Below are 27,668 nucleotides of genomic sequence, written 5' to 3' on the forward strand. Positions count from 1 at the left end.
CAATGATGGAGCTTCCACAACCTCAGTAGGCAATTTATTCCAGTGTTTAATCACCCTGACTGTTAGGAAGTTTTCCCTAATGTGAAACCTAAACCGCCCATGCTGCAATTTAAACCCGTTGCTTCTTGTCTTATCCTCAGAGGTTAACAAGAAAAAATTTTCTCCCTCCACCTTGTAACAACCTTTTATGTGCTTGAAAACTGTTGTCATTTCCTCCCTCAGTCTTCTCTTCTCCAGACTAAACAAACCCAATTTTTTCAATCTTCCTTCATAGGTCATGTTTTCTAGACCTTTCATCATTTTTGTTGCTCTTCTCTGGACTTCCTCCTATTTGTCCACATCTTTCCTGAAATGTGGTGCTCAGAACTGGACACAAGACTCCAGCTGCGGCCTAATCAGCATGGAGTGGAGCGGAAGAATAACTTCTCGTGTCTTGCTTATAACACTCCTGCTAATGCATCCCAGAATGATGTTCGCTTTTTTTTTTTTTGCAACAGAGTTCCACTGTTGACTCATATTTAGCTTGTGATCCACTATGACCCCCCAGATCCCTTTCCGCAATACTCCTTCCTAGACAGTCATTTCCATTTTGTATGTGTGAAACTGATTGTTCCTTCCTAAGTGGAATACTTTGCATTTGTCCTTATTGAATTTCCTCCTACTACTTTAGACCATTTCTCCAGTTTGTCCAGATCATTTTGAATTTTAATCCTATTTAATCCAAAGCACTTGCAACCCCTCCCAGTGTGGTGTCATCCGCAAACTTTATTAATGTACTCTCTGTGCCAGTATCGACATCTGTGGTGTCCAATAGAAATTCAATGCTAGCCACACTGCTAGCCACACTTGTGGTTTTGAATTTTTCTCATTAGTCACACTATAAAAAAGCCACATGTATTAGCCACAATTCAATAGCCTATTAGCCACATGTGGCTAGTGGCGAACATATTGGACAGTGCTGACATACATCATTGATGAAGATATTGAACGGAACCTGACCCAAAACCAATCCCTGTGGGACCCCACTTGATGTGCCCTTCCAGCTTGACTGTGAACCACTGATAACTACTCTCTGGGAACAGTTTTCCATCTGGTTATGCACCTATCTTATAGTGGCTCCATCTAGCTTATAGTTCCCTAGTTTGTTTATGAGAAGGTCATGTGAGACAGTATCAAAAGCCTGGCTAAGTCAAGATATAACACATCTACTGCTTTCCCCCCCCCCCATCCACAAAGCTTGTTACCCTGTCAAAGAAAGCAATTAGGTTGGTTTGACACAATTTGTCCTTGACAAATCCTTGCTGACTGTTGCTTATTATCTTACTATCTTAAGACCATAAGAACAGCCATACTGGGTCAGACCAAAGGACTATCTAGCCCAGTATCCTGTCTTTCAACAGTGGCCAATGCCAGGTGCCCCAGAGGGAATGAACAGAACATGTAATCACCAAGTGATCCAACCTTGTCGCCCATTCCCAGCTTCTGGCAAACAGAAGCTAGGAACACCATCCCTGCGCATCCTGGCTAATAGCCATTGATGGACCTATCCTCCGTGAAAGCAGCATACAATTGAGTACCCTTAACCACAGGTTATTTATAAATCATACACGATAAAGTAAAACAGTTATTAGTTGTGGCTATACTAGCCCTAAAGCAGGACTGCTTTTTGTGTAACAAATTAGCCTTTAAAGCTTGTATTTCAAGTTTAGACAATACAAATCTGGAATAAATTTTTCCTGCCACATCTATCAGACTACTAGGTCCATAAGAAGCAGGATTCTTTCTATTCCCTTTTAAAAAAATAAAATAGGAACTACGGTACTGGACTTCCAGTTAAACGGAATCAATCAAGTACGATTAACAAGAGTATATAATTTAGCCAAGACCACAATTAAGATTCTCCTGAAAAATTTCAGCAGGGAGAAAAATCTTCCCCTGAAGCTTTTTTCTGTTGTTGGACTAAAATAAATGACTATACTTCACTGTCTATTACTGGAGACCGAGTGGTAAATCAGACAGAGGATTCCTCATTGCATCAACTATAGTAAAATTAGATTTAAAAAAAGTGGTTTGGGTGACTCATTAAGGACCTGGCCAAAATATACTATTCAGATGTCATCAATAACATAGGGTTCCTCAACTGAAGTGTCTCTACCAATGCCTGAGGCTACCATCTCATAAAACATGGAAGAATTTTTAGCTCTAGCTCAGGGATCAGCAACCTTTGGCATGCGGCCCATCAGGGAAATCCGCTGGCGGGCCAGGCCGGTTTGTTTGCCTCCCACTGGCCGCTGTTCACGGTTCTAAGCCAATGGGGGCTGCGGGAAGTGGTATGGGCAAAGGTCATATCAATTTGCTCATCCAGACATGCCAACAATGACTCAGAATAAAATGGGGAGTTTATAGAGGGAAAATAACATTTAATACTAAAATTTGGAGATCAAGAAAAAAAAATTGAATACAACCTGAATGCCCTAACACTTTAAGAACATAAGAATGGCCATACTGGGTCAGACCAAAGGTCCATCCAGCCCAGTATCCTGTCTGCCAACAGTGGCCAATCCCAGGTTCCCCAAAGGGAGTGAACCTAACAGGTAATGATCAAGGGATCTCTCTCCTGCCATCCATCTCCACCCTCTGACAAACAGAGGCTAGGGACACCATTCCTTACCCATCCTGGCTAATAGCCATTAATGGACTTAACCTCCATTAATTTATCTAGTTCTCTTTTAAACCCTGTTATAGTCCTAACCGTCACAATCTCCTCAGGCAAGGAGTTTCCCAGGTTGACTGTGGGCTGTGTGAAGAAGAACTTCCTTTTATTTGTTTTAAACCTGCTGCCCATTAATTTCATTTGGTGGCCCCTAGTTCTTATATTATGGGAACAAGTAAATAACTTTTCCTTATTCACTTTCTCCACACCACTCATGATTTTATAGACCTCTATCATATCCCCCCCTTAGTCTCCTCTTTTCCAAGATGAAAAGTCCTAGTCTCTTTAATCTCTCCTCATATGGGACCCGTTCCAAACCCCTAATCAGTTTAGTTGCCCTTCTCTGAACCTTTTCTAATGCCAGTATATCTTTTTGAGCTGAGGAGACCACATCTGTATGCAATATTCAAGATGTGGGCACACCATGGATTTATATAAGGGCAATAAGATATTCTCCATCTTATTCTTTATCCCTTTTTTAATGATTCCTAATATCCTGTTTGCTTTTTTGACTGCCGCTGCACACTGCGTGGACGTCTTCAAAGAACTATTCACGGTAACTCCAAGATCTCTTTCCTGATTAGTTGTAGCTAAATTATCCCCCCATCATATTGTATGTATAGTTGGGGTTATTTTTTCCAATGTGCATTACTTTACATTTATCCACTGTGACAAAGTTCCTCCTCTGCCTTGATGGGTCCTGTGCTTATTGGCGGATTTTCTTGCCTCAGAGGTTCATGGCAGCCCTCAGTTTGGCCACTTTCGTGGCTCAAACCTGCCTTTCACTCAGTTAGCCTCATCACTGGGCAGCATGGGGAAAAGAAGAAGAACAATCCCCGCAGTCTCTGCTGATCCACCTAGTGGATCGGGGAACAGGCCAGAGACCTTCCCCTCTGGTGGAACTCACAGTCCAGTTCAACTCCTCTGGTATCAAGTAGGGAGGGATGGGGGGAACCTGGGCCTGCCCTCTACTCTGCGTTCCAGCCCAGGGCCCTGTGGATTGCAGCTGTCTACAGTGGCTCCTGTAACAGCTGCGTGACAGCTACAACTCCCTGGGCTGCTTCCCCATGGCCTCCTCCCAACACCTTCTTTATTCTTACCACAGGACCTTCCTCCTTAAGTCTGATAATGCTTGTACTTCTCAGTCTTCCAGTCGTATGCCTTCTCCCTCTCAGCTTCTCGCACCTCTTGCTCCCAGCTCCTCGCGCACACACCACAAACTGAAGTGAGCTCCTTTTTAAACCCAGGTGCCCTGATTACCCTGCCTTAATTGATTCTAACAGCTTCTTGATTGGCTGCAGGTGTTCTAATCAGCCTGTCTACCGTAATTGTTTCCAGAAAGTTCCTGATTGTTCTGGAACCTTCCCTGTTACCTTACCCAGGGAAAAGACCTGTGGCTAATATATCTGCCTTCTATCACTCTCAAGTAGCCATCTGGCCCAACCCTGTTACACCACATTAAATTTCATTTGCCATTTTGTTGCCCAATCACTTAGTTTTGTGAGATCTTTTTGAAGTTCTTCACAGTCTGCTTTGGTCTTAACTATCTTGAGCAGTTTAGTATCGTCTGCAAATTTTGCCACCTCACTGTTTACCCCTTTCTCCAGATCATTTATGAACAAGTTGAATAGGATTGTCCTAGGACTGACCCTTGGGAACACCACTAGTTACCCCTCTCCATTCTGAAAATTCACTATTTATTCCTACCCTTTGTTCCCTGTCTTTTAACCAGTTCTCAATCCATGAAAGGATCTTCCCTCTTGTCCCATGACAACTTAATTTATGTAAGAGCCTTTGGTGAGGGACCTTGTCAAAGGCTTTCTGGAAATCGAAGTACACTATGTGCACTGGATCCCCCTTGTCCACATGTTTGTTGACCCCCTCAAAGAACGCAAATGGATGAGTAAGTCATGATTTCCCTTTACAGAAACCATGTTGACTTTTGTCCAACAATTTATGTTCTTCTATGTGTCTGACAATTTTATTCTTTACTATTGTTTCAACTAATTTGCCCAGTACTGACTTTAGACTTACCGGTCTGTAATTGCCGGGATCACCTCTAGAGCCCTTTTTAAATATTGGCATTACATTAGGTATCTTCCAGTCATTAGGTACAGAAACTGATTTAAAGGACAGGTTACAAATCGTAGTTAATAGTTCTTTCACATTTGAGTTTTTTCAGAACTCTTGGGTGAATGCCATCTGGTCCCGGTGACTTGTTACTGTTAAGTTTCTCAATTAATTCCAAAACCACCTCTAGTATGACTTCTATCTGTGACAATTCCTCAGATTTGTCACCTACAAAGGACGGCTCAGGTTTGGAAATCTCCCTAATGTCCTCAGCCGTGAAGACTGAAGCAAAGAATTCATTTAGTTTCTCCGCAATGACTTCGTCGTCTTTAAGTATCCTTTTGTATCCTGATCATCCAGGGGCCACACCGGTTGTTTAGCAGGCTTCCTGCTTCTGATGTACTCGAAAAACATTTTGTTATTACCTTTTGAGTTTTTGGCTAGCTGTTCTTCAAACTCCTTTTTGGCTTTTCTTACTACATTTTTACACTTAATTTGGCAGTGTTTATGCTCCTTTCCATTTACCTCATTAGGATTTGACTTCCACTTTTTAAAAGATGCCTTTTTATCTCTCATTGCTTCTTTTACATGGTTGTTAAGCCACAGTGATTCTTTTTTAATTCTTTTGCTGTGTTTTTTAATTTGGGGTATACATTTAAGTTGGGCCTCTATTATGACGTCTTTGAAAAGTGTCCATGCAGCTTGCAGGGATTTCACTCTAGTCACGGTACCTTTTAATTTCTGTTTAATTAACCTCCTCATTTTTGCATATTTCTCCTTTCTGAAATTAAATGCCAAAGTATTAAGCTGCTGAGGTGTTCTTCCCACCACAGGAATGTTAAATGTTATTATATTATAGTCACTATTTCCAAGTGGTCCTGTTATAGTTACCTCTTGGACCAGATCCTGCACTCCCCTGCAGGCAGAGGACTCAGGGCAGGGTGTGCGGGAGGGGTTCAGGATCTGACCCAGTGCTGCTTACCTGGAATGGCTCTGGGATGGCAGCGACATGCACTGGGGCCAGGGCAGGTTTCCTGTTCCTGGCCAATAGGAGCTTCGGGGGAGGTACCCACAGGCAAGGGCAGCGCGCGGAGCCCTCTGACCCCCCGCCCCCCAAGGGCTTTAGGGAAGTGGTGCAGGGCCTGCGGTGCCACAGGGGTGGCAATCCTGCGGGCTGGATCCAAAGCCTGAGGGGCCGGATTTAGCCCGCGGGCCATAGTTTGCCACCTTTGTAGTAAACATAAGGGAGGGGAATTGTCTTAGACTTCTGTCTCAAGACTCCTATTAAAAAATATCACCATTTCAGAGAAGGGGAATGACAGAATTAGTAGCCCTAGTAGAAGAGACTGAAGGCTCAGATTTAGGTGATCCCGTTGAATTAGTAGCACAAAAAGTTGTAGAATGTACCCAAGGAAGAGTTGATGTAAAATCCTGAGATATAGTCTCATAAGATAAAGGATAGAAATCAGCCTCTTCTTTTTGACACAAATAATTACAGCTTATTTTATTTGGGTATGTCCTATAGAGTAAGGATCTATCTGCTCTAGAGATGAGGACACTTTGGCACCTTAGTTGTTTGCTCATCTTCCAAATTCTAGAAACTATATGGCAATAAAAAATTCCACCTTTCGCCTCTCATACATATTGTGAGAGTAAAGGTACCTTACAAACTTAATAGAGTTAGAAAGAAAATAAAAACAAACCTTATCAGCCAATTACTGATTTAAATAGATAGCTATAAGGGACTATCTGAACATACTCCCCTCGAAAAACTAAATGGTTCATTTCTGTTAAATATTAGAGGGCCAAATTTTCAGCATTTTCTGACACCCTAAGATATTTGAAAGATTTCTAAGAAAGGGAGAATTATCCCTTGAAATAGTTAAATCAGAAGATGGTAAACCAAGAAGAGGAGAAGTCAGTTTCTCTTACATTAGCTTTAGGAGCGTTAATAAAGATTAGCATAATCCTATCTTGAGTCCGAGTTGAATTATTTATAACTTTAGGTTTTTCCATTTCCAGACCAGACTTAGCTGTCAGGGGACATCTAGCTTTCCAGTTAGACCAGTCTTCCCATAAACCACTCAATACGATTTTAAATTCAAAGAGAGAATTCTTAATGCTCGCTATCTCCTCCATAAGAGGGTTCATCAAAGAGTTTCCATTAGTTTTATGAGTATCATTAAAAGGAGGGTCATAATCCACCAAGTCTGATGATGTGGGTTCATAGTTACTGCTCTTGCTATTCTTAAATTCTAAGTCTGTAAGATCCTTATCTACAAGGTCCTTTTGTTGATAAAGATACTTCCAGGGGTTTCGTTCCCCCAGATTTTAAAGTAGCAGGGGAATCAGAACTGAAGTGTGTCAAACCCCTGGTGTCAAGTAGGGGAGCTTGTTTCTTACAGAAGAAGTCAATTAATTTAGACTGCAATGGATGAGGATATGTGGGATAAGCTGAGGGGAGCAAACAAGCTCCAAGGCAAGTGCCTGCAAACTTCACAACCTCCCACAACTGGGGGCCAAAGGGAGGGGATGTCTGGTACTATCCAGTGCCCCTGGGTGGGTGGAAGGCATTACTGTGTTCGGGTCTCCCAAGCAGTAGCTGTGTCCCAGGTAGAGCAACATCCAGGGTCCTTCCAGTCTTCTTGTGCTTGCTTGACTGAGGGTTTGTCTAGGTCTTCAGAGCTGCAGCGGATTGTCCACATCCTTGAGTGACGTAGTTACACCACCATAAGTTTGCAGTGTAGACCAGGGCTCAGCCTGTTCATCTGGGGTCCATCTTCTCACCCTATCTCTTAGCTGACCTCATTGTACCTGACTTTCCTGGAGTTCATGTCCATTCACCAGCAGTATCTGAAAACAGGCTCTTGCTTGCTGGATCCAAGCAGTATCAGTCAGTTGTGGGTCTGAGGTTCAGCTTCGCTACTGGATGCAGTGTCCCGTTCTGGTGTCCCAGCTTCAAAAAGGAGATTAACAAATTGGGAAGGGCTCAGAAAAGAGCTACAAGAATGATTTGAGGTTTGAAAAACCTACCTCATGGTGAGACATTAAATAAATTCCATTTATTTAGCTTAATAAAGTGGAGGTGAAGAGACAACTTGATCAGTCTCCAAGTACCTATATGGGGAGGAGATTTGAAAGTGGAGGGCTCTTTAATAGACAAAAAGGCATAACATGATCCAATGCCTGGAAGCTGAAGCTCAAAATTCAAACTGGAAACAAAATACAACTTTTTAAGTGAGATAATTAGTCTTTGGAGCAACCTTCCAAGTGATGTGGTGAATTCTGTATGACTTGAAGTTCCATGACCTTTAAATCAAGACTGGACATCTCTAAAAAATGTGCTAGAGAAATACAAAGCTGCTTGGGACCTCAAACTCATCAAATCCAGCCGTTTGCACTGAGGCAGGACTAAGTAAACCTAGATCATCTCTGATAGGGGTTTGTCTAACCTGTTCTTAAAAACCTCCAAAAATGGGGATTCCACATCCTCCATTGGAAGCCTATTCCAGTACTTAGCTAGCCTTATAGTTAGGAAGTTTCCCCTAATATCTAACCTACATCTCCCTTGCAGAAGATTAAGAGCATTACTTCTTGTCCTACCTTCATTGGACATGGAGAACAGTTGATCACCATCCTTTTTATAACAGCTCTTAACATATCACAGGTTTCAGATTTTTTTAACATATCACAGGTTTTTTCCACCAAATGCATCGGATGAAGTGAGCTGTAGCTCACGAAAGCTTATGCTCTAATAAATTTGTTAGTCTCTAAGGTGCCACAAGTACTCCTTTTCTTTTTGCTTAACATATCAGGTTCCCCCTCAGTCTTCATTTCTCAACTAAACATGCCCAGTTTTTTTAACCTTTCCTCATAGGTCAAGTTTCCTAAATCTTTTATCATTTTTGTTGCTCTCTTCTGGACTCTCCAATTTGTCCACATCTTTCTGAAAGGATGGTGCCCAGAATTTCACACAGTACTCCAGCTGAGGCCTCCCAATGCCAAGTAGAGTGGGAAGAGTTACTTCTTGCGTCTTACGTACAACACTACTGTTCATACACCCTAGAATTATATTAACTTTTTTTTGCTGCATCACATTGTTGACTCACATTCAATTTGTGATCCACTATAACCCCCAGATTCTTTTTAGCATTATTACCACCTAGCCAGTTATTTTGTAGTTGTACATTTGATTTTTCTTTCCTAAGTGTAGTACTTTGCACTTGTCTTTATTGAATTTCATCGTGTTTATTTCAGGCTTATTCTCCAGGTTGTCAAAGTCACTTGGAATTCTAATCCTACCCTTGAAAGTGCTTGCAACCCCTCCGAGCTTGGTGTCATCCACAAATTTTAGAAGCTTACTCTCCTATTATCCATACAGGAGGATCTGGATGACCTTGTAAACTGGAGTAATAGTAATAGGATGAAATTTAATAGTGAGAAATGTAAGGTTATGCATTTAGGGATTAATAATAATTTTAGTTATAAGCTGGGGACGCATCAATTAGAAGTAACGGAGGAGGATATCTTTGAAAACTCGTGGCGAACGGGGGAAGTCCCGGATGACTGGAAAAAGGCTAATGTAGTGCCCATCTTTAAAAAAGGGAAGAAGGAGGATCCTGGGAACTACAGGCCGGTCAGCCTCACCTCAGTCCCTGGAAAAATCATGGAGCAGGTCCTCAAAGAATCAATCCTGAAGCACTTAGAGGAGAGGAAAGTGATCAGGAACAGTCAGCATGGATTCACCAAGGGAAGGTCATGCCTGACTAATCTAATCGCCTTTTATGATGAGATTACTGGTTCTGTGGATGAAGGGAAAGCAGTGGATGTATTGTTTCTTGACTTTAGCAAAGCTTTTGACACGGTCTCCCACAGCATTCTTGTCAGCAAGTTAAGGAAGTATGGGCTGGATGAATGCACTATAAGGTGGGTAGAAAGCTGGCTAGATTGTCGGGCTCAACGGGTAGTGATCAATGGCTCCATGTCTAGTTGGCAGCCGGTGTCAAGTGGAGTGCCCCAGGGGTCGGTCCTGGGGCCCGTTTTGTTCAATATCTTCATAAATGATCTGGAGGATGGTGTGGATTGCACTCTCAGCAAATTTGCGGATGATACTAAACTGGGAGGAGTGGTAGATACGCTGGAGGGGAGGGATAGGATACAGAAGGACCTAGACAAATTGGAGGATTGGGCCAAAAGAAATCTAATGAGGTTCAATAAGGATAAGTGCAGGGTCCTGCACTTAGGATGGAAGAATCCAATGCACCGCTACAGACTAGGGACCGAATGGCTCGGCAGCAGTTCTGCGGAAAAGGACCTAGGGGTGACAGTGGACGAGAAGCTGGATATGAGTCAGCAGTGTGCCCTTGTTGCCAAGAAGGCCAATGGCATTTTGGGATGTATAAGTAGGGGCATAGCGAGCAGATCGAGGGACGTGATCGTTCCCCTCTATTCGACACTGGTGAGGCCTCATCTGGAGTACTGTGTCCAGTTTTGGGCCCCACACTACAGGAAGGATGTGGATAAATTGGAAAGAGTACAACGAAGGGCAACAAAAATGATTAGGGGTCTAGAGCACATGACTTATGAGGAGAGGCTGAGGGAGCTGGGATTGTTTAGTCTGCAGAAGAGAAGAATGAGGGGGGATTTGATAGCTGCTTTCAACTACCTGAAAGGGGGTTTCAAAGAGGATGGCTCTAGACTGTTCTCAATGGTAGCAGATGACAGAACGAGGAGTAATGGTCTCAAGTTGCAATGGGGGAGGTTTAGATTGGATATTAGGAAAAACTTTTTCACTAAGAGGGTGGTGAAACACTGGAATGCGTTACCTAGGGAGGTGGTAGAATCTCCTTCCTTAGAGGTTTTTAAGGTCAGGCTCGACAAAGCCCTGGCTGGGATGATTTAACTGGGACTTGGTCCTGCTTTGAGCAGGGGGTTGGACTAGATGACCTTCTGGGGTCCCTTCCAACCCTGATATTCTATGATTCTATGATTCTAGGAGAAGGACCTTGGAATATTGGTTGATCATAGGATGACTATGAGCTGCCAATGTGATATGGCCGTGAAAAAAGCTAATGCGGTCTTGGGATGCATCAGACGAGGTATTTCCAGTAGAGATAAGGAGGTGTTAGTACCATTATACAAGGCACTGGTGAGACCTCACCTGGAATACTGTGTGCAGTTCTGGTCTCCCATGTTTAAAAAGGATGAATTCAAACTTGAACAGGTACAGAGAAGGGCTACTAGGATGATCCGAGGAATGGAAAACTTGTCTTATGAAAGGAGACTCAAGGAGCTTGTCTTGTTTAGACTAACTAAAAGAAGGTTGAGGGGAGATATGTTTGCTCTCTATAAATATATCAGAGGGATAAATACCGGAGAGGGAGAGGAATTATTTAAGCTCAGTACCAATGTGGACACAAGAACAAATGGATATAAACTGGCCACCAGGAAGTTTAGACTTGAAATTAGATGAAGGTTTCTAACCATCAGAGGAGTGAAGTTTTGGAATAGCCTTCCAAAGAAAGCAGTGGGGCAAAAGATCTATCTGGCTTTAAGATTAAACTTGATAAGTTTATGAACGAGATGGTATGATGGGATAATGGGATTTTTGTAATTAATTGATCTTTAAATATTAATAGTAAATAGGCCTAATGGCCTGTGATGGGTGGGATCTGAGTTACCCAGGAAAGAATTTTCTGTAGTATCTGGCTGGTGAATCTTGCCCATATGCTCAGGGTTTAGTTGATTGCCATATTTGGGGTCGGGAAGGAATTTTTCTCCAGGGCAGATTGGAAGAGGCCCTGGAGGTTTTTTGCCTTCCTCTGTAGCATGGGGCACGGGTCACTTGCTGAAGGATTCTCTGCTCCTTGAAGTCTTTAAACCACGATTTGAGGACTTCAATAGCTCAGACATAGGTGAGGTTTTTCACAGGAGTGGGTGGGTGAGATTCTGTGGCCTGCATGGTGCAGGAGGTCAGACTAGATGATCAGAATGGTCCCTTCTGATCTTAGTATCTATGTATGAAAATATTGACTAGTATCAGACCCCGGACTCACCCTCGTTGAACCCCACTTGAGACATCCTCCCAGTTTGATTGAACTATTGATAACCACTCTGAGTGTAGTCTTTCAACCACTTGTGAACCCAACTTGTAGTAGTTTTATTTAGACCCATTTCCCTAGGTTTTTTTACAAGAATATCACAAGGGATTATGTCAAAAGCCTTACTAAACTCAAGTTGTATCATGTTTACTGCTTATCCCTGTATCCACTAGGCTGGTAACCCTGCCAAAGAAGGAAATTAGGTTGGTTTGGCATGATGTGTGTTTGAAAAATCCATTCTGATTATTCCTTAGAACACCTTTTTATAACTCAGTGTCCTGACAAATTGTTTAATACTTTGTTTCAGTATCTTTCCAGGTATTGAAGTTAGGCCGATTGGTCTGTAATTCCTTGGGTCCTCTGTTTCCATTTTTAAAGATATGTGCTATGTTTGCCCTTCTCTGGACCTCAGCCATTCTCCAGGCGTTCCTGAAGATAATTGCTCATGTTCCAAGATTGCTTCTGCTAGTTCCTTAAGTACCTTAGTATGAATTTCATCAGGCCTTTCTGATCTCATTACCTTTGACTTTTCTAAATATTCTTTAGCCTCTTCTTTCCCTGTTTTGGCTTGCAATCCTTCCCCTTATTGTTAATATTAATTATGTTGAGTGTCTGGTCACCGTTAACCTGTTTAGTGAAGACTGAAGCAATATAGGGATTGAATGCATCAGTCTTCTTGATGTCCTCTTTTTATTAGCTCTCCTTCCTGGGTAAGTAGAGGACCTACACTTTCCTTTATCTTTCTCTTGTTCCTAATGTATTTAAAGAACCTCTTCTTATTGCCTTTGATGTCCTTTGCTAGGTATAACTCATTTGGTGATTTAGCCTTTCTGATTCTTTTCCTATATGCTTACGCTATTATTATGTTCTCCTCCTTAGAAGTTCATCCATGTTTCTGCTTTTTGTAGGATGCTTTTTTTATTTTTAGGTCATTCATTCAGGTCTCCTGATGGAGCCATCTTGGTTTCTTTCTATTTTTCACATTGGGATAGTTTGCAGTTGTGTCTTTAATATTGTCTCCTTGAGAAAATGCCAGCTCTCCTATATCCCTTAGATTTTTCTTCCCATGGACCTTACCCTACCACTTTTCTGAATTTGTTGATGTCTGCTTTTTTTAAGTCTATTGTCCGTATTCAGCTGCTCTCACTTCTTCCTTTCTTTCAAATCATGAAATCTATGATTTCATGTTCACTTTCCCCCAGTTGCCTTCCACCTTCAAATTCAAGTCAGTTCCTCCCTGCTGGTCAAAATGAAGTATAAAAAGGCTGACCCACTTGGTTATTTTCTCCACTTTCTGAAACAAATTTCTCTCCAATACATTCCAAGAACTTATTGGAAATTTTGTTTTGCTGTATGACTTTTCCAACAGATGTCTCTAGATCAACCAGAAGTTATTGGTTTGGTTACAGGAATATCTGCATGAACTTCTTTGACCTATGCTGTGCAGGAGGCCAGACTTAGATGATCGTAATTGTCCCATTTGGACGTAAAATCTGTTCATCTCTTTTTGAACCTTATTGTGCTCTCACCTCAGCTCAGATACAATGGATTGCTGGAAACCATCCGGATTCGGCGAAATGGCTTTTCCTGGAGACCCACTTTTGAGGAATTTGCAAAAAGGTTTGTTAAAATCATGAAATGTTGTTTGATGAAGGTCAGTAGGGAAGTGATTCCAATAATGGGGTGAGGGAAATGCCAATCTGATCAACAGTGAGTGAAACGACCTGATTAAAAAGATTGAAAAGGACCTAAGACTGTGGGTATGGTATGTGTGGGGCAGGAGGAGGAAGTGGACAGGTATTGATTAGCAGTCATCCTTGCTGTAATGGGGACACTGGATCAGCTCAGGGCATCAAGGATTTCTCTCTCCCTTGTTGTTAAATTTGGTTTGTTTCTGGCAGATACCGAATTCTCCTAATTAAACCAGATGTCCCACTCACACAGGAAAGGTAAGATCCTTCCTCTCTGCCCACTGTAGTCATGAGTAAAGAAAAACACAGGAAATTTCTGAAGAGCAAAATTTGCTAAATCAATTTGATTGCTGTTACGAAGGAATTACAAACTGAATAGGTGAAGGGAGTAGCATGGGAAGGGATCTTGCGATGAAGGGACTGTAAGTACCTAGACATAGTGATTTGGAGTTTGGTAAAAGCATTTGATACAGTTATGTATGGAACCTTTCTCCCTCAAATAATTCACGTTGGCTTGGATAGGAACTCTGTCACATAGAGGAGAGACACCTGGCTGAAGGAGGAAAGTGATAATGGGGCAGTATCCAGCTCTGGTCGGTCTCCCTCCCTCTCTCCCTCTCCCTCTCTCTCTCCCTCTCCTCCCACAGTTCTTTATTGATGATCTGGTTTGTGGGTGTGTGCACTGCCTTCTTGCTTCCTACTCTCTGTACTCAGTGGTCCAGTTTCTGTGTTTGTGCATGTATAACATTGGGTGTGTGCATCTACTCAGTGTTTGCTGCTAGTTATCTGCCATTCAGACTAAAAAGGAGTACTTGTGGCACCTTTAGAAACTAACAAATTTATTTGAGCATAAGCTTTCGTGAGCTACAGTTCACTTCATCAGATCCATTCACTGGAATATACAGTGGGGAGATTTATATACACACACAGAGAACATGAAACAATGGGTTTAATCATACACACTGTAAAGAGAGTGATCACTTAAGATGAGCTATTACCAGCAGGAAGGGAGGGCGGGGGAAGGAGGAAAACCTTTTGTGGTGATAATCAAGGTGGGCCATTTCCAGTAGTTAACAAGAACGTCTGAGGAACAGTGGGGGGTTGGGTGGGGGGGAGAAATAACATGGGGAAATAGTTTTACTTTGTGTAATGACCCATCCACTCCCAGTCTCTATTCAAGCCTAAGTTAATTGTATCGAGTTTGCAAATTAATTCCAATTCAGCAGTCTCTCGTTGGAGTCTGTTTCTGAAGCTTTTTTGTTGAAGGATAGCCACTCTCAGGTCTGTAATAGAGTGACCGGAGAGATTGAAGTGTTCTCCAACTGGTTTTTGAATGTTATAATTCTTGACGTCTGATTTGTGTCCATTTATTCTTTTACGTAGAGACTGTCCAGTTTGACGAATGTACATGGCAGAGGGGCATTGCTGGCACATGATGGCATATATCACATTGTTAGATGCGCAGGTGAACGAGCCTCTGATAGTGTGGCTGATGTGATTAGGCCTATGATGGTGTCCCCTGAATAGATATGTGGACAGAGTTGGCAACGGGCTTTGTTGCAAGGATAGGTTCCTGGGTTAGTGGTTCTGTTGTGTGGTATGTGGTTGCTGGTGAGTATTTGCTTCAGGTTGGGGAGCTGTCTGTAAGTAAGGACTGGCCTGTCTCCCAAGATCTGTGAGAGTGATGGGTCGTCCTTCAGGATAGGTTGTAGATTCTTGATGATGCGTTGGAGAGGTTTTAGTTGGGGGCTGAAGGTGATGGCTAGTGGCGTTCTGTTATTTTCTTTGTTGGGCCTGTCCTGTAGTAGATGACTTCTGGGTACTCTTCTGGCTCTGTCAATCTGTTTCTTCACTTCAACAGGTGGGTATTGTAGTTGTAAGAATGCATGATAGGGATCTTGTAGGTGTTTGTCTCTGTCTGAGGGGTTGGAGCAAATGTGGTTATATCGTAGAGCTTGGCTGTAGACAATGGATCGTGTGGTGTGAACTGGATGAAAGCTAGAGGCAAGTAGGTAGGAATAGCAGTCAGTAGGTTCCAGTATAGGGTGGTGTTTATGTGACCATCACTTATTAGCACCGTAGTGTCCAGGAAGTGGATCTCTTGTGTGGACTGGTCCAGGCTGAGGTTGATGGTGGGATGGAAATTGTTGAAATCATGGTGGAATTCCTCAAGGGCTTCTTTTCCATGGGTCCAGATGATGAAGATGTCATCAATGTAGTGCAAGTAGAGTAGGGGCATTAGGGGATGACAGCTGTGGAAGCTTTGTTCTAAGTCAGCCATAAAAATGTTGGCATACTGTGGGGACATGCGGATATCCATCACAGTGCCACTGATTTGAAGGTATACATTGTCCCCAAATGTGAAATAGTTACAGGTGAGGACAAAGTCACAAAGTTCAGTCACCAGGTTAGCCGTGACATTATCGGGGATACTGTTCCTGACTGCTTGTAGTCCATCTTTGTGTGGAGTGTTGGTGTAGAGGCTTCTACATCCATAATGGCTAGGATGGTGTTTTTAGGAAGATCACCGATGGATTGTAGTTTCCTCAGGAAGTCAGTGGTGTCTCGAAGATAGCTGGGAGTGCTGGTAGCGTAGGGCCTGAGGAGGGAGTCTACATAGCCAAACAATCCTGCTGTCAGGGTGCCAATGCCTGAGCTGATGGGGTGTCCAGAATTTCCAGGTTTATGGATCTTGGTTAGCAGATAGAATACCCCAGGTCAGAGTTCCAAGAGTGTGTCTGTGCGGATTTGTTCTTGTGCTTTTTCAGGAGTTTCTTGAGCAAATGGTGTAGTTTCTTTTGGTAACCCTCAGTGGGATCAGAGGGTAATGGCTTGTAGAAAGTGGTGTTGGAGAGCTGCCTTAGTAGCCTCTTGCTCATATTCCGACCTATTCATGATGACGACAGCACCTCCTTTGTCAGCCTTTTTGATTATGATGTCAGACTTGTTTCTGCGGCTGTGCATGGCATTGTGTTCTGCATGGCTGAGGTTATGGGGCAAGTGATGCTGCTTTTCCACAATTTCAGCCTGTGCACGTCGGCAGAATCACTCTATCTAGAAGTCCAGTCCTGTTGTTTCGACCTTCAGGAGGAGTCCACCCAGAATCCTTCTTTTTGTAGTGTTGGTAGGACGGTCTCTGGGGGTTAGTATGTTGTTCAGAGGTGTGTTGGAAATTATTCCTTGAGTCGGAGACATTGAAAATAGGATTCTAGGTTACCACAGAACTGTATCATGTTCGTGGGGGTGGAGGGGCAAAAGGAGAGGCCCCGAGATAGGACAGATTCTTCTGCTGGGCTAAGAGTATAGTTGGATAGATTAACAATATTGCTGGGTTGGTTAAGGGAACCACTGTTGTGGCCCCTTGTGGCATGTAGTAGTTTAGATAGTTTAGTGTCCTTTTTCTTTTGTAGAGAAGCAAAGTGTGTGTTCATAGAATCATAGAATCATAGAATATCAGGGTTGGAAGGGACCCCAGAAGGTCATCTAGTCCAACCCCCTGCTCAAAGCAGGACCAAGTCCCAGTTAAATCATCCCAGCCAGGGCTTTGTCAAGCCTGACCTTAAAAACCTCTAAGGAAGGAGATTCTACCACCTCCCTAGGTAACGCATTCCAGTGTTTCACCACCCTCTTAGTGAAAAAGTTTTTCCTAATATCCAATCTAAACCTCCCCCATTGCAACTTGAGACCATTACTCCTCGTTCTGTCATCTGCTACCATTGAGAACAGTCTAGAGCCATCCTCTTTGAAACCCCCTTTCAGGTAGTTGAAAGCAGCTATCAAATCCCCCCTCATTCTTCTCTTCTGCAGACTAAACAATCCCAGCTCCCTCAGCCTCTCCTCATAAGTCATGTGCTCTAGACCCCTAATCATTTTTGTTGCCCTTCGTTGTACTCTTTCCAATTTATCCACATCCTTCCTGTAGTGTGGGGCCCAAAACTGGACACAGTACTCCAGATGAGGCCTCACCAGTGTCGAATAGAGGGGAACGATCACGTCCCTCGATCTGCTCGCTATGCCCCTACTTATACAACCCAAAATGCCATTGGCCTTCTTGGCAACAAGGGCACACTGCTGACTCATATCCAGCTTCTCGTCCACTGTCACCCCTAGGTCCTTTTCCGCAGAACTGCTGCCGAGCCATTCGGTCCCTAGTCTGTAGCGGTGCATTGGATTCTTCCATCCTAAGTGCAGGACCCTGCATTTATCCTTATTGAACCTCATTAGATTTCTTTTGGCCCAATCTTCCAATTTGTCTAGGTCCTTCTGTATCCTATCCCTCCCCTCCAGCGTATCTACCACTCCTCCCAGTTTAGTATCATCCACAAATTTGCTGAGAGTGCAATCCACACCATCCTCCAGATCATTTATGAAGATATTGAACAAAACGGGCCCCAGGACCGACCCCTGGGGCACTCCACTTGACACCGGCTGCCAACTAGACATGGAGCCATTGATCACTACCCGTTGAAATGTTGTAAATGGCTTGTCTAGTTTTTGTAAAATCCAGCCACGAGGAAGTTTGTGTGAAAGGTTGGTTCTTTATGAGAGTATCCAGTTTTGAGAGCTCATTTTAATCTTTCCCTGTTTGCTGTAGAGGATGTTGATCAGGTGGTTCCGCAGTTTCTTTGAGAGTGTGTGACACAAGCTGTCAGCATAGTCTGTGTGGTATGTAGATTGTAATGGATTTTTTACCTTCAGTCGTTTTGGTATGATGTCTGTCTGTTTGCATTTGGAGAGGATGATGATGTCTGTCTGTATCTGTATGAGTTTTTTCCTGAAGTTGATAAATTTCCATTCCGTACGGCTAAATTCAGTGCCTTGCATAATGACAGGTTTCAGAGTAGCAGCCGTGTTAGTCTGTATTCTCAAAAAGAAAAGGAGTCCTTGTGGCACCTTAGAGACTAACAAATTTATTGGAGCATAAGCTTTCGTGAGCTACAGCTCACTTCATCGGATGCATTCAGTGGAAAATACAGTGGGGAGATTTATATACACGCACACAGAGAACATGAAACAATGGGTTTTATCATACGCACACAGAGAACATGAAACAATGGGTTTTATCAAACACACTGTAAGGAGAGTGATCACTTAAGATGAGCTATTACCAGCAGGAAGGGGGGGGCGGAGGAGGAAAACCTTTTGTGGTGATAATCAAGGTGGGCCATTTCCAGTAGTTAACAAGAACGTCTGAGGATCAGTGGGGAGTGGGGTGGGGGGGAAAATAACATGGGGAAATAGTTTTACTTTGTGTAATGACCCATCCACTCCCAGTCTCTATTCACGCCTAAGTTAATTGTATCGAGTTTGCAAATTAATTCCAATTCAGCAGTCTCTCATTGGAGTCTGTTTTTGAAGTTTTTTTGTTGAAGGATAGCCACTCTCAGGTCTGTAATCGAGTGACCGGAGAGACTGAAGTGTTCTCCGACTGGTTTTTGAATGTTATAATTCTTGACGTCTGATTTGGTCCATTTATTCTTTTACGTAGAGACTGTCCTGTCTCAGGCCCTACGCTACCAGCACTCCCAGCTATCTTTGAGACATATGAATGCACAGGCTGAAAGAGGTTCTCTGTCTCAGACTGCTGCTACCTTTGTGTCTATGCTTAAACTATTAGCTGCTCATTGTACTTCCATCACCCAGAGTCATACAACACTACATACTCCTGTTCCACAGCCTCAGCAGTGAAAATTGCCTGTGTGGTAGTACAGATCACTTGGCCAGTTTTTTTGCCTGGTTGGTTAGAACTGCTGAGTGCTGGGCTTGCGGAGAGAAAGGACATTTTAGGTTAGTGTGCCATGGTACACTGGTTCATGACAAGTGCAGAGTCCTGCACTTAGGAAGGAAGACTTTCATGCACCGCTACAGGCCTGGGACCAACTGGTTAAGCAGCAGTTCTGCAGAAAAGGACCTGGGAATTATAGTGGATGAGAAGCTGGATATGAGTCAGCAGTGTGCCCTCGTTGCCAAGAAGGCCAATGGCATATTGGGTTGTATTAGTAGAAGCATTGCCAGCAGATCGAGGGAAGTGATTATTCCCCTCCATTCGGCACTGGTGAAGCCACATCTGGAGTATTGCATCCAGTTTTGGTCCTCCCACTCTCCAGCAGGGGATTGGACTAGATGACCTCCAGAGGTCTCGTCCAACCCTAATATTCTATGATTTCTATGACAAGAAGAGGCCTGAAGTGCATATTGTCTAGGGAAGTCATGGAAGCTCTTTCACTGGAGGTTTTCAAAAGGCTGGATAGCCAACTATCTGGGATGGCTTAGACACAACAAATCCTGCATCTTGGCACGGGGTTAGACTTGATGGTCCTTTCTGACCCTGTGGTTTTATGATTCTATATTGGGAACGTGAAGCCACATGAGACCACCTTGTTGCCTTGAATACAATACAGGGACTCCAATGTTGCCTTTAATAGAATCTTCTCATGTAGAAAGGCACTGGAACTAATCTCTCATATCATAGAAATTAATGGTACACTGCTGAGGTGCCTGCTGGATACAGGTACTGCAGTTAACATTCTCCCTTTTGGGTTAGTTCATAATCTTGGGTTAGTTCATAATTTGCCCACTACAGTGGTTATTAAAGCCTGGAATTTGTATTTGCAGACAGTGGGTGAAACTGTGTGTTCTGTGCTCTACAAAGGCATAGCCTTGACTGCAAAGTTTTATCTTGTTAAAGATGATGCTGTGAATGTTGTTCCATTATTGTCCTACGATTTGTGCTTACAATTTGGTATCATGCTTGCAAAGAAGTAATGTGAGTAACAGCCTATAACATGGTTATGGTTATGTCATAATCATATAATTATAATATTACTGTGAAGAATATGGGGAGCAGTGTCACAGGGACTTGTTTTGTATCAAGAGAATTTTGAAGGCTTTCTGATGAGTAGTGGTCCAGTACATTATAAATCTGCTGAGTTCCATCCCCAAGGAAATGGGATAGTGGAGAGACTGCAGGGAACTGTGAAGAAGCATGTAGCTTGCATACTGGAGGAACGTTGAGATACACCCTTCCCTATTACATTGAGTGATGATTTATGATATTCAGAGTACACATCATGAAAGTACTGGAGAAACCCCATTCTATCAGTTCTTCAACTGACCAGTGAGGACCATTTGTCTATGCTAACAGGAAAGGTTCATCCCACCCCTTTGCCAACCCCAAAGCCAGCTGATGTGAATAAGAAATATGTGAGTTTCAACAGGTGTATCCATGCAAGACTCCATGAGTTCTTTCCTGGACAAATGGTGTATGTTAGACTTGGGGCTGGAAGAGTTTTCAATACTAGTGGTGTGATCTTCTGGGCTGCAGGGTACAGAACATGGTCAGTGCATTTACTACAGATAGAACATGTTCTTAACTGGCGAGATCTGCCTACTGAAAGGGGAACAGAGAGGGAAGAGAACGCTCTTTCTGTGTATGATGGGATCATGGGCTGTTGGGAAGTGGCACCACAGTAACAGCATCCACCTCCTGAGCTGAATCAGAGGTATAATTTACAGCTCTGGGATTACCTGGTGCCTCTAGCAAAGTACTACTGAACTTTTGGGGAGAAGAGAAGGAAATTATGATTTGGTGTGTATGTTGCCTTATTGCTTCCTCTTCCTGTTCTTTTCCTAGTTCCTGCTCCTTGAACTCAGTGATCGGAGGTGTGTGTGTAGTTATTTAGGGTCTGCTGCTACTTATCTCCCTTTCAGACTGTCATGTTTTGTTCAGACAGTTGCTGACTTAACCTTTTATACACAAACTTTCTCGTGGCTGGACTTTACAAAAACTAGACAAGCCATTTACAACACACACTTTGCTTCTCTACAAAAGAAAAAGGACACTAAGCTATATAAACTACTATATGCCACAAGGGGCCACAACAATGGTTCCCGTAACCCACCCAGCAATATTGTTAATCTATCCAACTATACTCTTAGCCCAGCAGAAGAATCTGTCCTATCTCGGGGCCTCTCCTTTTGCCCCTCCACCCCCACGAACATGATACAGTTCTGTGGTGACCTAGAATCCTATTTTTGACGTCTCAGACTCAAGGAATATTTCCAACACACCTCTGACCAACATATTAACCCACAGAGACCTTCCTGCCAACACTACAAAAAGAAGGATCTGGGTGGACTCCTCCTGAAGGTCGAAACAGCAGCCTGGATTTCTACATAGAGTGCTTCCACCGACGTGCACGAGCTGAAATTGTGGAAAAGCAGCATCGCTTACCCCATAACCTCAGCCATGCAGAACACAGTGCCATCCACAGCCTCAGAAACAACTCTGACATCATAATCAAAAAGGCTGACAAAGGAGGTGCTGTCGTCATCATGAATAGGTCGGAGTATGAACAAGAGGCTACTAGGCAGCTCTCCAACACCACTTTCTACAAGCCATTACCCTCTGATCCCACTGAGAGTTACCAAAAGAAACTACAGCATTTGCTCAAGAAACTCCCTGAAAAAGCACAAGAACAAATCCGCACAGACACACCCCTAGAACCCCGACCTGGGGTATTCTATCTGCTACCCAAGATCCATAAACCTGGAAATCCTGGACGCCCCATCATCTCAGGCATTGGCACCCTGACAGCAGGATTGTCTGGCTATGTAGACTCCCTCCTCAGGCCCTTCGTTACCAGCACTCCCAGCTATCTTCGAGACACCACTGACTTCCTGAGGAAACTACAGTCCATTGGTGATCTTCCTAAAAACACCATCCTAGCCACTATGGATGTAGAAGCCCTCTACACCAACATTCCACACAAAGATGGACTACAAGCCGTCAGGAACAGTATCCCCGATACTGTCACGGCTAACCTGGTGGCTGAACTTTGTGACTTTGTCCTCACCCATAACTATTTCACATTTGAGGACAATGTATACCTTCAAATCAGCGGCACTGCGATGGGTACCCGCATGGCCCCACAGTATGCCAACATTTTTATGGCTGACTTAGAACAACGCTTCCTCAGCTCTCGTCCCCTAATGCCCCTACTCTACTTGCGCTACATTGATGACATCTTCATCATCTGGACCCATGGACAAGAAGCTCTTGAGGAATTCCACCATGATTTCAACAATTTCCATCCCACCATCAACCTCAGCCTGGACCAGTCCACACAAGAGATCCACTTCCTGGACACTACGGTGCTAATAAGTGATGGTCACATAAACACCACCCTATATCGGAAACCTACTGACCGCTATTCCTACCTACATGCCTCTAGCTTTCATCCAGATCATACCACTCGATCCATTGTCTACAGCCAAGCGCTACGATATAACCGCATTTGCTCCAACCCCTCAGACAGAGACAAACACCTACAAGATCTCTATCATGCATTCCTACAACTACAATACCCACCTGCTAAAGTGAAGAAACAGATTGACAGAGCCAGAAGAGTACCCACAAGTCACCTACGACAGGACAGGCCCAACAAAGAAAATAACAGAACGCCACTAGCCATCACCTTCAGCCCCCAACTAAAACCTCTCCAACGCATCATCAAGGATCTACAACCTATCCTGAAGGACGACCCATCACTCTCACAGATCTTGGGAGACAGACCAGTCCTTGCTTACAGACAGCCCCCCAATCTGAAGCAAATACTCACCAGCAACCACACACCACACAACAGAACCACTAACCCAGGAACCTATCCTTGCAACAAAGCCCGTTGCCAACTCTGTCCACATATCTATTCAGGGGATACCATCATAGGGCCTAATCACATCAGCCACACTATCAGAGGCTCGTTCACCTGCGCATCTACCAATGTGATATATGCCATCATGTGCCAGCAATGCCCCTCTGCCATGTACATTGGCCAAACTGGACAGTCTCTACGTAAAAGAATGAATGGACACAAATCAGACGTCAAGAATTATAACATTCAAAAACCAGTTGGAGAACACTTCAATCTCTCTGGTCACTCGATTACAGACCTAAGAGTGGCTATCCTTCAACAAAAAAGCTTCAAAAACAGACTCCAATGAGAGACTGCTGAATTGGAATTAATTTTCAAACTGGATACAATTAACTTAGGCTTGAATAGAGACTGGGAATGGATGAGTCATTACACAAAGTAAAACTATTTCCCCATGGTATTTCTCCCCCCCCACCCCACCCCCCACTGTTCCTCTGATATTCTTAAAAAGAAAAGGAGTACTTGTGGCACCTTAGAGACTAACAAATTTATTAGAGCATAAGCTTTCGTGAGCTACAGCTCCTGAAGTGAGCTGTAGCTCACGAAAGCTTATGCTCTAATAAATTTGTTAGTCTCTAAGGTGCCACAAGTACTCCTTTTCTTTTTGCGAATACAGACTAACACGGCTGCTACTCTGAAATCTGATATTCTTGTTAACTGCTGTAATTAGCCTACCTTGCTTGTCACCATGAAAGGTTTTCCTCCTTTCCCCCCCCTGCTGCTGGTGATGGCTTATCTTAAGTGATCACTCTCCTTACAGTGTGTATGATAAACCCATTGTTTCATGTTCTCTGTGTGTGTATATAAATCTCTCCTCTGTTTTTTCCACCAAATGCATCCAATGAAGTGAGCTGTAGCTCACGAAAGCTTATGCTCTAATAAATTTGTTAGTCTCTAAGGTGCCTCAAGTACTCCTTTTCTTTTTGCGAATTCAAACTAACACGGCTGCTACTCTGAAACTTACATTTTGACTGACAACTTGCTTGCGTGTCATGCTTTGGGGTGGGGTTTTGTTTTTTTGTTTTTTGGTGTTTTGGGATTGCCATTCTGGGGTGCTTTTTGAATCTCATATCTCAGAAAAGGAGTATGCTTTTATTGATTATAATGTTTATATTAAGTGCCCCAAACTGTCTTGGATATCTCCCAGGTTAGAGAGAGAATGTAGTCCCTGCCCTAAGAGCTTAAAGTCAAAACAAGCAAAACATACCAAGGATGTGGGGAGGGGAAGTGGCACCCATCAGAGTCTCTTGATGGGATGTCCTCCCATAATTTTTTTGATGTAAACCAACCCTTTCTGTGTACTCTATCCTTGCTGTCCTAGTGCCTGATCCTGCCTGCCCCACCAAATAAAACAATGGCTCATTGCAAAAATGTGAAACACTCAGCTAGTCGGAGCCCTCTTATTCAGTTTGGGATAAGGGGAGACCAGGAAATGAGTACCTCCCTACCATGGAGTCTGGGAGCAAGTGCCTCCTCCACCCCTTGTGGAATCTGTTAATGAAACATACAGATATTGCTGAATTGTGAGGAATAGCAAAATCCAGTGAGGACAGAGATAATACAAAGGCTCTAGAGGGGAAGATGGGCAGGTAATACAGCATGTTTCACCTAGAAACATGTACATTACTGCATGTGAGAGAGAAGTAACCTGAAAGATAGATGTTTACACAGCAGGCACTGGCTGGGAGAGACTGAGAAGAGATACATATTCATTCATGATCTGGAAAAGCGGATGAACAGAGAAGTGGCAAAGTTTGCAGCTGATCCAAAATTACTCAAAGTAGTTAAGTCCAAAGCTGACTGCGATGAGTTACAGAGGAATCACATAAAAGTTGATGACTGGACAACAAAATGGCAGATGAAATTCAACATTGATAAGTGCAAAGTAATCTACATTGGAAAAAATAATCCCAACTATACTTGCACAATGATGGATTTAAAATTAGCTGTTACCACTCAAGAAAGAGATCTTGGAGTCACTGTGGATAGTTCTCAGAAAATGTCTGCTCTATGTGTAGCAGCAGTGGTCAAAATGGTTAACAGTATGTTAGGAACTATTAGGAAAGGGATAAAAAATATCCTAATGCCTCTACATAAATCCATGGTGTGTCCACACACCTGTCATATTGTGTCCAGTTCTGGTTGCCCCATCTTGAAAAGGTTCAGAGAAGGGCAACAAAGATGATCAAAGGTATGGAGTAGCTTCCATACAAGGAGAGACTAAAAGATTAGATCTTTCAGCATAGAAAAGAGACGACTAAGGGGGGATACGATAGAGGTCTATAACGTCAGGAATGAGTGGAAAAAATGACTAGAGAAGTGTTATTTACCCTTTAATACAATACAAAAAACAAGGGTCATCAATGAAATTAATAGGGTGCAGGTTTAATACAAACAAGAGGAAGTACTTTTTTCACACAGTGCACAGTTAACCTGTGGAACTCATTGTCATGGAATGTTGTGATGACCAAAAGTATAATTGGGTTAAAAAAAAGAACTGGATAAGTTCATGGGGGTTAAGTCCATGAAATGCTATAGTAGACAAGATGATCAGGGGTGCAGCCCCATGCTCAGAGCGACCTGTCACTACTATAAGCTGGGAGTGGAAAGCAGGGGTGGATTACTCCATAAATTACTTGTTCTGTACACTCCCCATGAAACTTTGGTATGGACCAGATGCTAGGCAAGCTGGACCCTGGTCTGAACCAGTATGGAACCAACTCTTACGCCTTGGACATAAGTTTGCCCTGCAAAATGGCAGCAAGGAGCATCTATGTGATTTTAGTACCTTATCTGGAGTAATCCATTCAGATACAAATGTATGAAGAGTGTAAATGCCACGGAGGGAGAGAAATTATTTAAGGGGTCTCAAGGAGTGAAACTAGGGGTAGTTAGATGAAACTGTGGGTTTGTACACACTAATGCTTACTTCAGTATAATTAAGTTGCTCAAGGTGCGGAAAAGCCACCCCCCCCGAATGATGTAAGTTATACCGATCAATGGCATAGACTGTCTGCACTAGTGCGCTACAACAGTGCAGTGCATCGGCACAGCTGCACCACTCTAGCGATTCTAGTGTAGACTAGCCCTTTGATCGTATAATGTGTAGTTGTGCTCTACCCAGATTCATGTTCTGCACTTATCCACTGGGATTTGAGCGCTTCCCAGAACTAGGAAGGAAAAAACTTCTGACAATAAGATCTTTATCTGTGGGAGGTTTCAGAGTAGCAGCCATGTTAGTCTGTATTCGCAAAAATAAAAGGAGTACTTGTGGCACCTTAGAGACTAACAAATTTATTTGAGCATAAGCTTTCGTGAGCTACAGCTCACTTCATCCGATGAAGTGAGCTGTAGCTCACGAAAGCTTATGCTCAAATAAATTTGTTAGTCTCTAGTCTCTAAGGTGCCACAAGTACTCCTTTTATTTTTATCTGTGGGAATTACCCTCCTGAGGGAAAGGCTGGATTCATGTTTGTTAACAAGCCCCACCATAACCCCTGTACCAGCTGTGATTCTGTGAGGATCTACCATTTGGGAGCCAGCTTTCACAAGGGGCGCAATGCAGGAAAAAGGGTTGCCTGGCTCTGGCTAAACTAAGTGGAAGGAGACTTTTTACTAATTTTTTTTCTCCTCCTTTCTTAGCTGCTTGGAGATTTTGCAGAGTACAGAGCTGAAAGACTGGAGATGTGGGTAGGTATGGGCTGCTGCACACGGGTCTGGACTGAGCATGATGGGTCTGCGCTGTACTGTGTGTGTGTGTGGAGTGGGGACTAGCTCTCTGCAATAACTGGCACCTTTTATGTACGATGGGCCTGTTCTAGTGATGGGATGGGGTCTGGAATGAGTCCTATATCTTACTATTGCCTTGGCATTCTCTCCCATCCCCACAGGAAGTCCCGCCTCTTTTTTAAGTACTGGCACCAGGAACTGCTGGCAAAGAGCATGGACCGCTTGGAAAAGGCAGCAATAATCATCCAGAAGAGTGAGTATTGGAACGGGAGGGTCTCCTCCAACCCAGAGTGCATATCAGAGCTGGGAGCAGAGGCGGAAGTCCTTCCCCAACCTCTCTCTCATCACAGAAGGTCCCTCAATAGCATTCCAGGGCATTGGAGACAGGAAAACCTAAGGCTCCATCTCTAAGGCACCTCAAACCCTTTGTGTTCATGGTGTGAACAACAAACGCTCAACTCCTTCTCGGAGCCTGCAACAAGCGGGAAAACAGTCTGAGTGTGGACAGGAAGGGGCATATGAGGGAGAGCTGAGTAGGTGCAAGCTAGCTGGTCTCGCTGTAAAGTGGATGTCCAGGGAAGTGGTTAATGAGCTTCTTATAATGATGAGATGAATTATAAGAAGTCATGGGAAGCTGGAGAGAAGCGCCAGC

General features: G+C 43.4%; 1 protein-coding gene across 1 annotated transcript in view; it reads left to right on the forward strand.

Annotated features, from left to right (window-relative positions):
• Positions 1-27,668, forward strand: part of LOC119855834 (myosin-IIIb-like) — a 144,219-nt gene that overhangs the window by 85,513 nt on the left and 31,038 nt on the right. Inside the window, exons 19-22 of the mRNA XM_038402642.2 lie at positions 13,418-13,503; positions 13,785-13,832; positions 26,930-26,977; positions 27,178-27,269. Coding sequence (XP_038258570.1) covers positions 13,418-13,503; positions 13,785-13,832; positions 26,930-26,977; positions 27,178-27,269 — 274 coding nt within the window. The remainder of the gene's footprint in view (positions 1-13,417; positions 13,504-13,784; positions 13,833-26,929; positions 26,978-27,177; positions 27,270-27,668) is intronic.

Source organism: Dermochelys coriacea, chromosome 5 (genome assembly GCF_009764565.3).
Source record: "Dermochelys coriacea isolate rDerCor1 chromosome 5, rDerCor1.pri.v4, whole genome shotgun sequence".
NCBI lineage: Eukaryota > Metazoa > Chordata > Testudines > Dermochelyidae > Dermochelys > Dermochelys coriacea.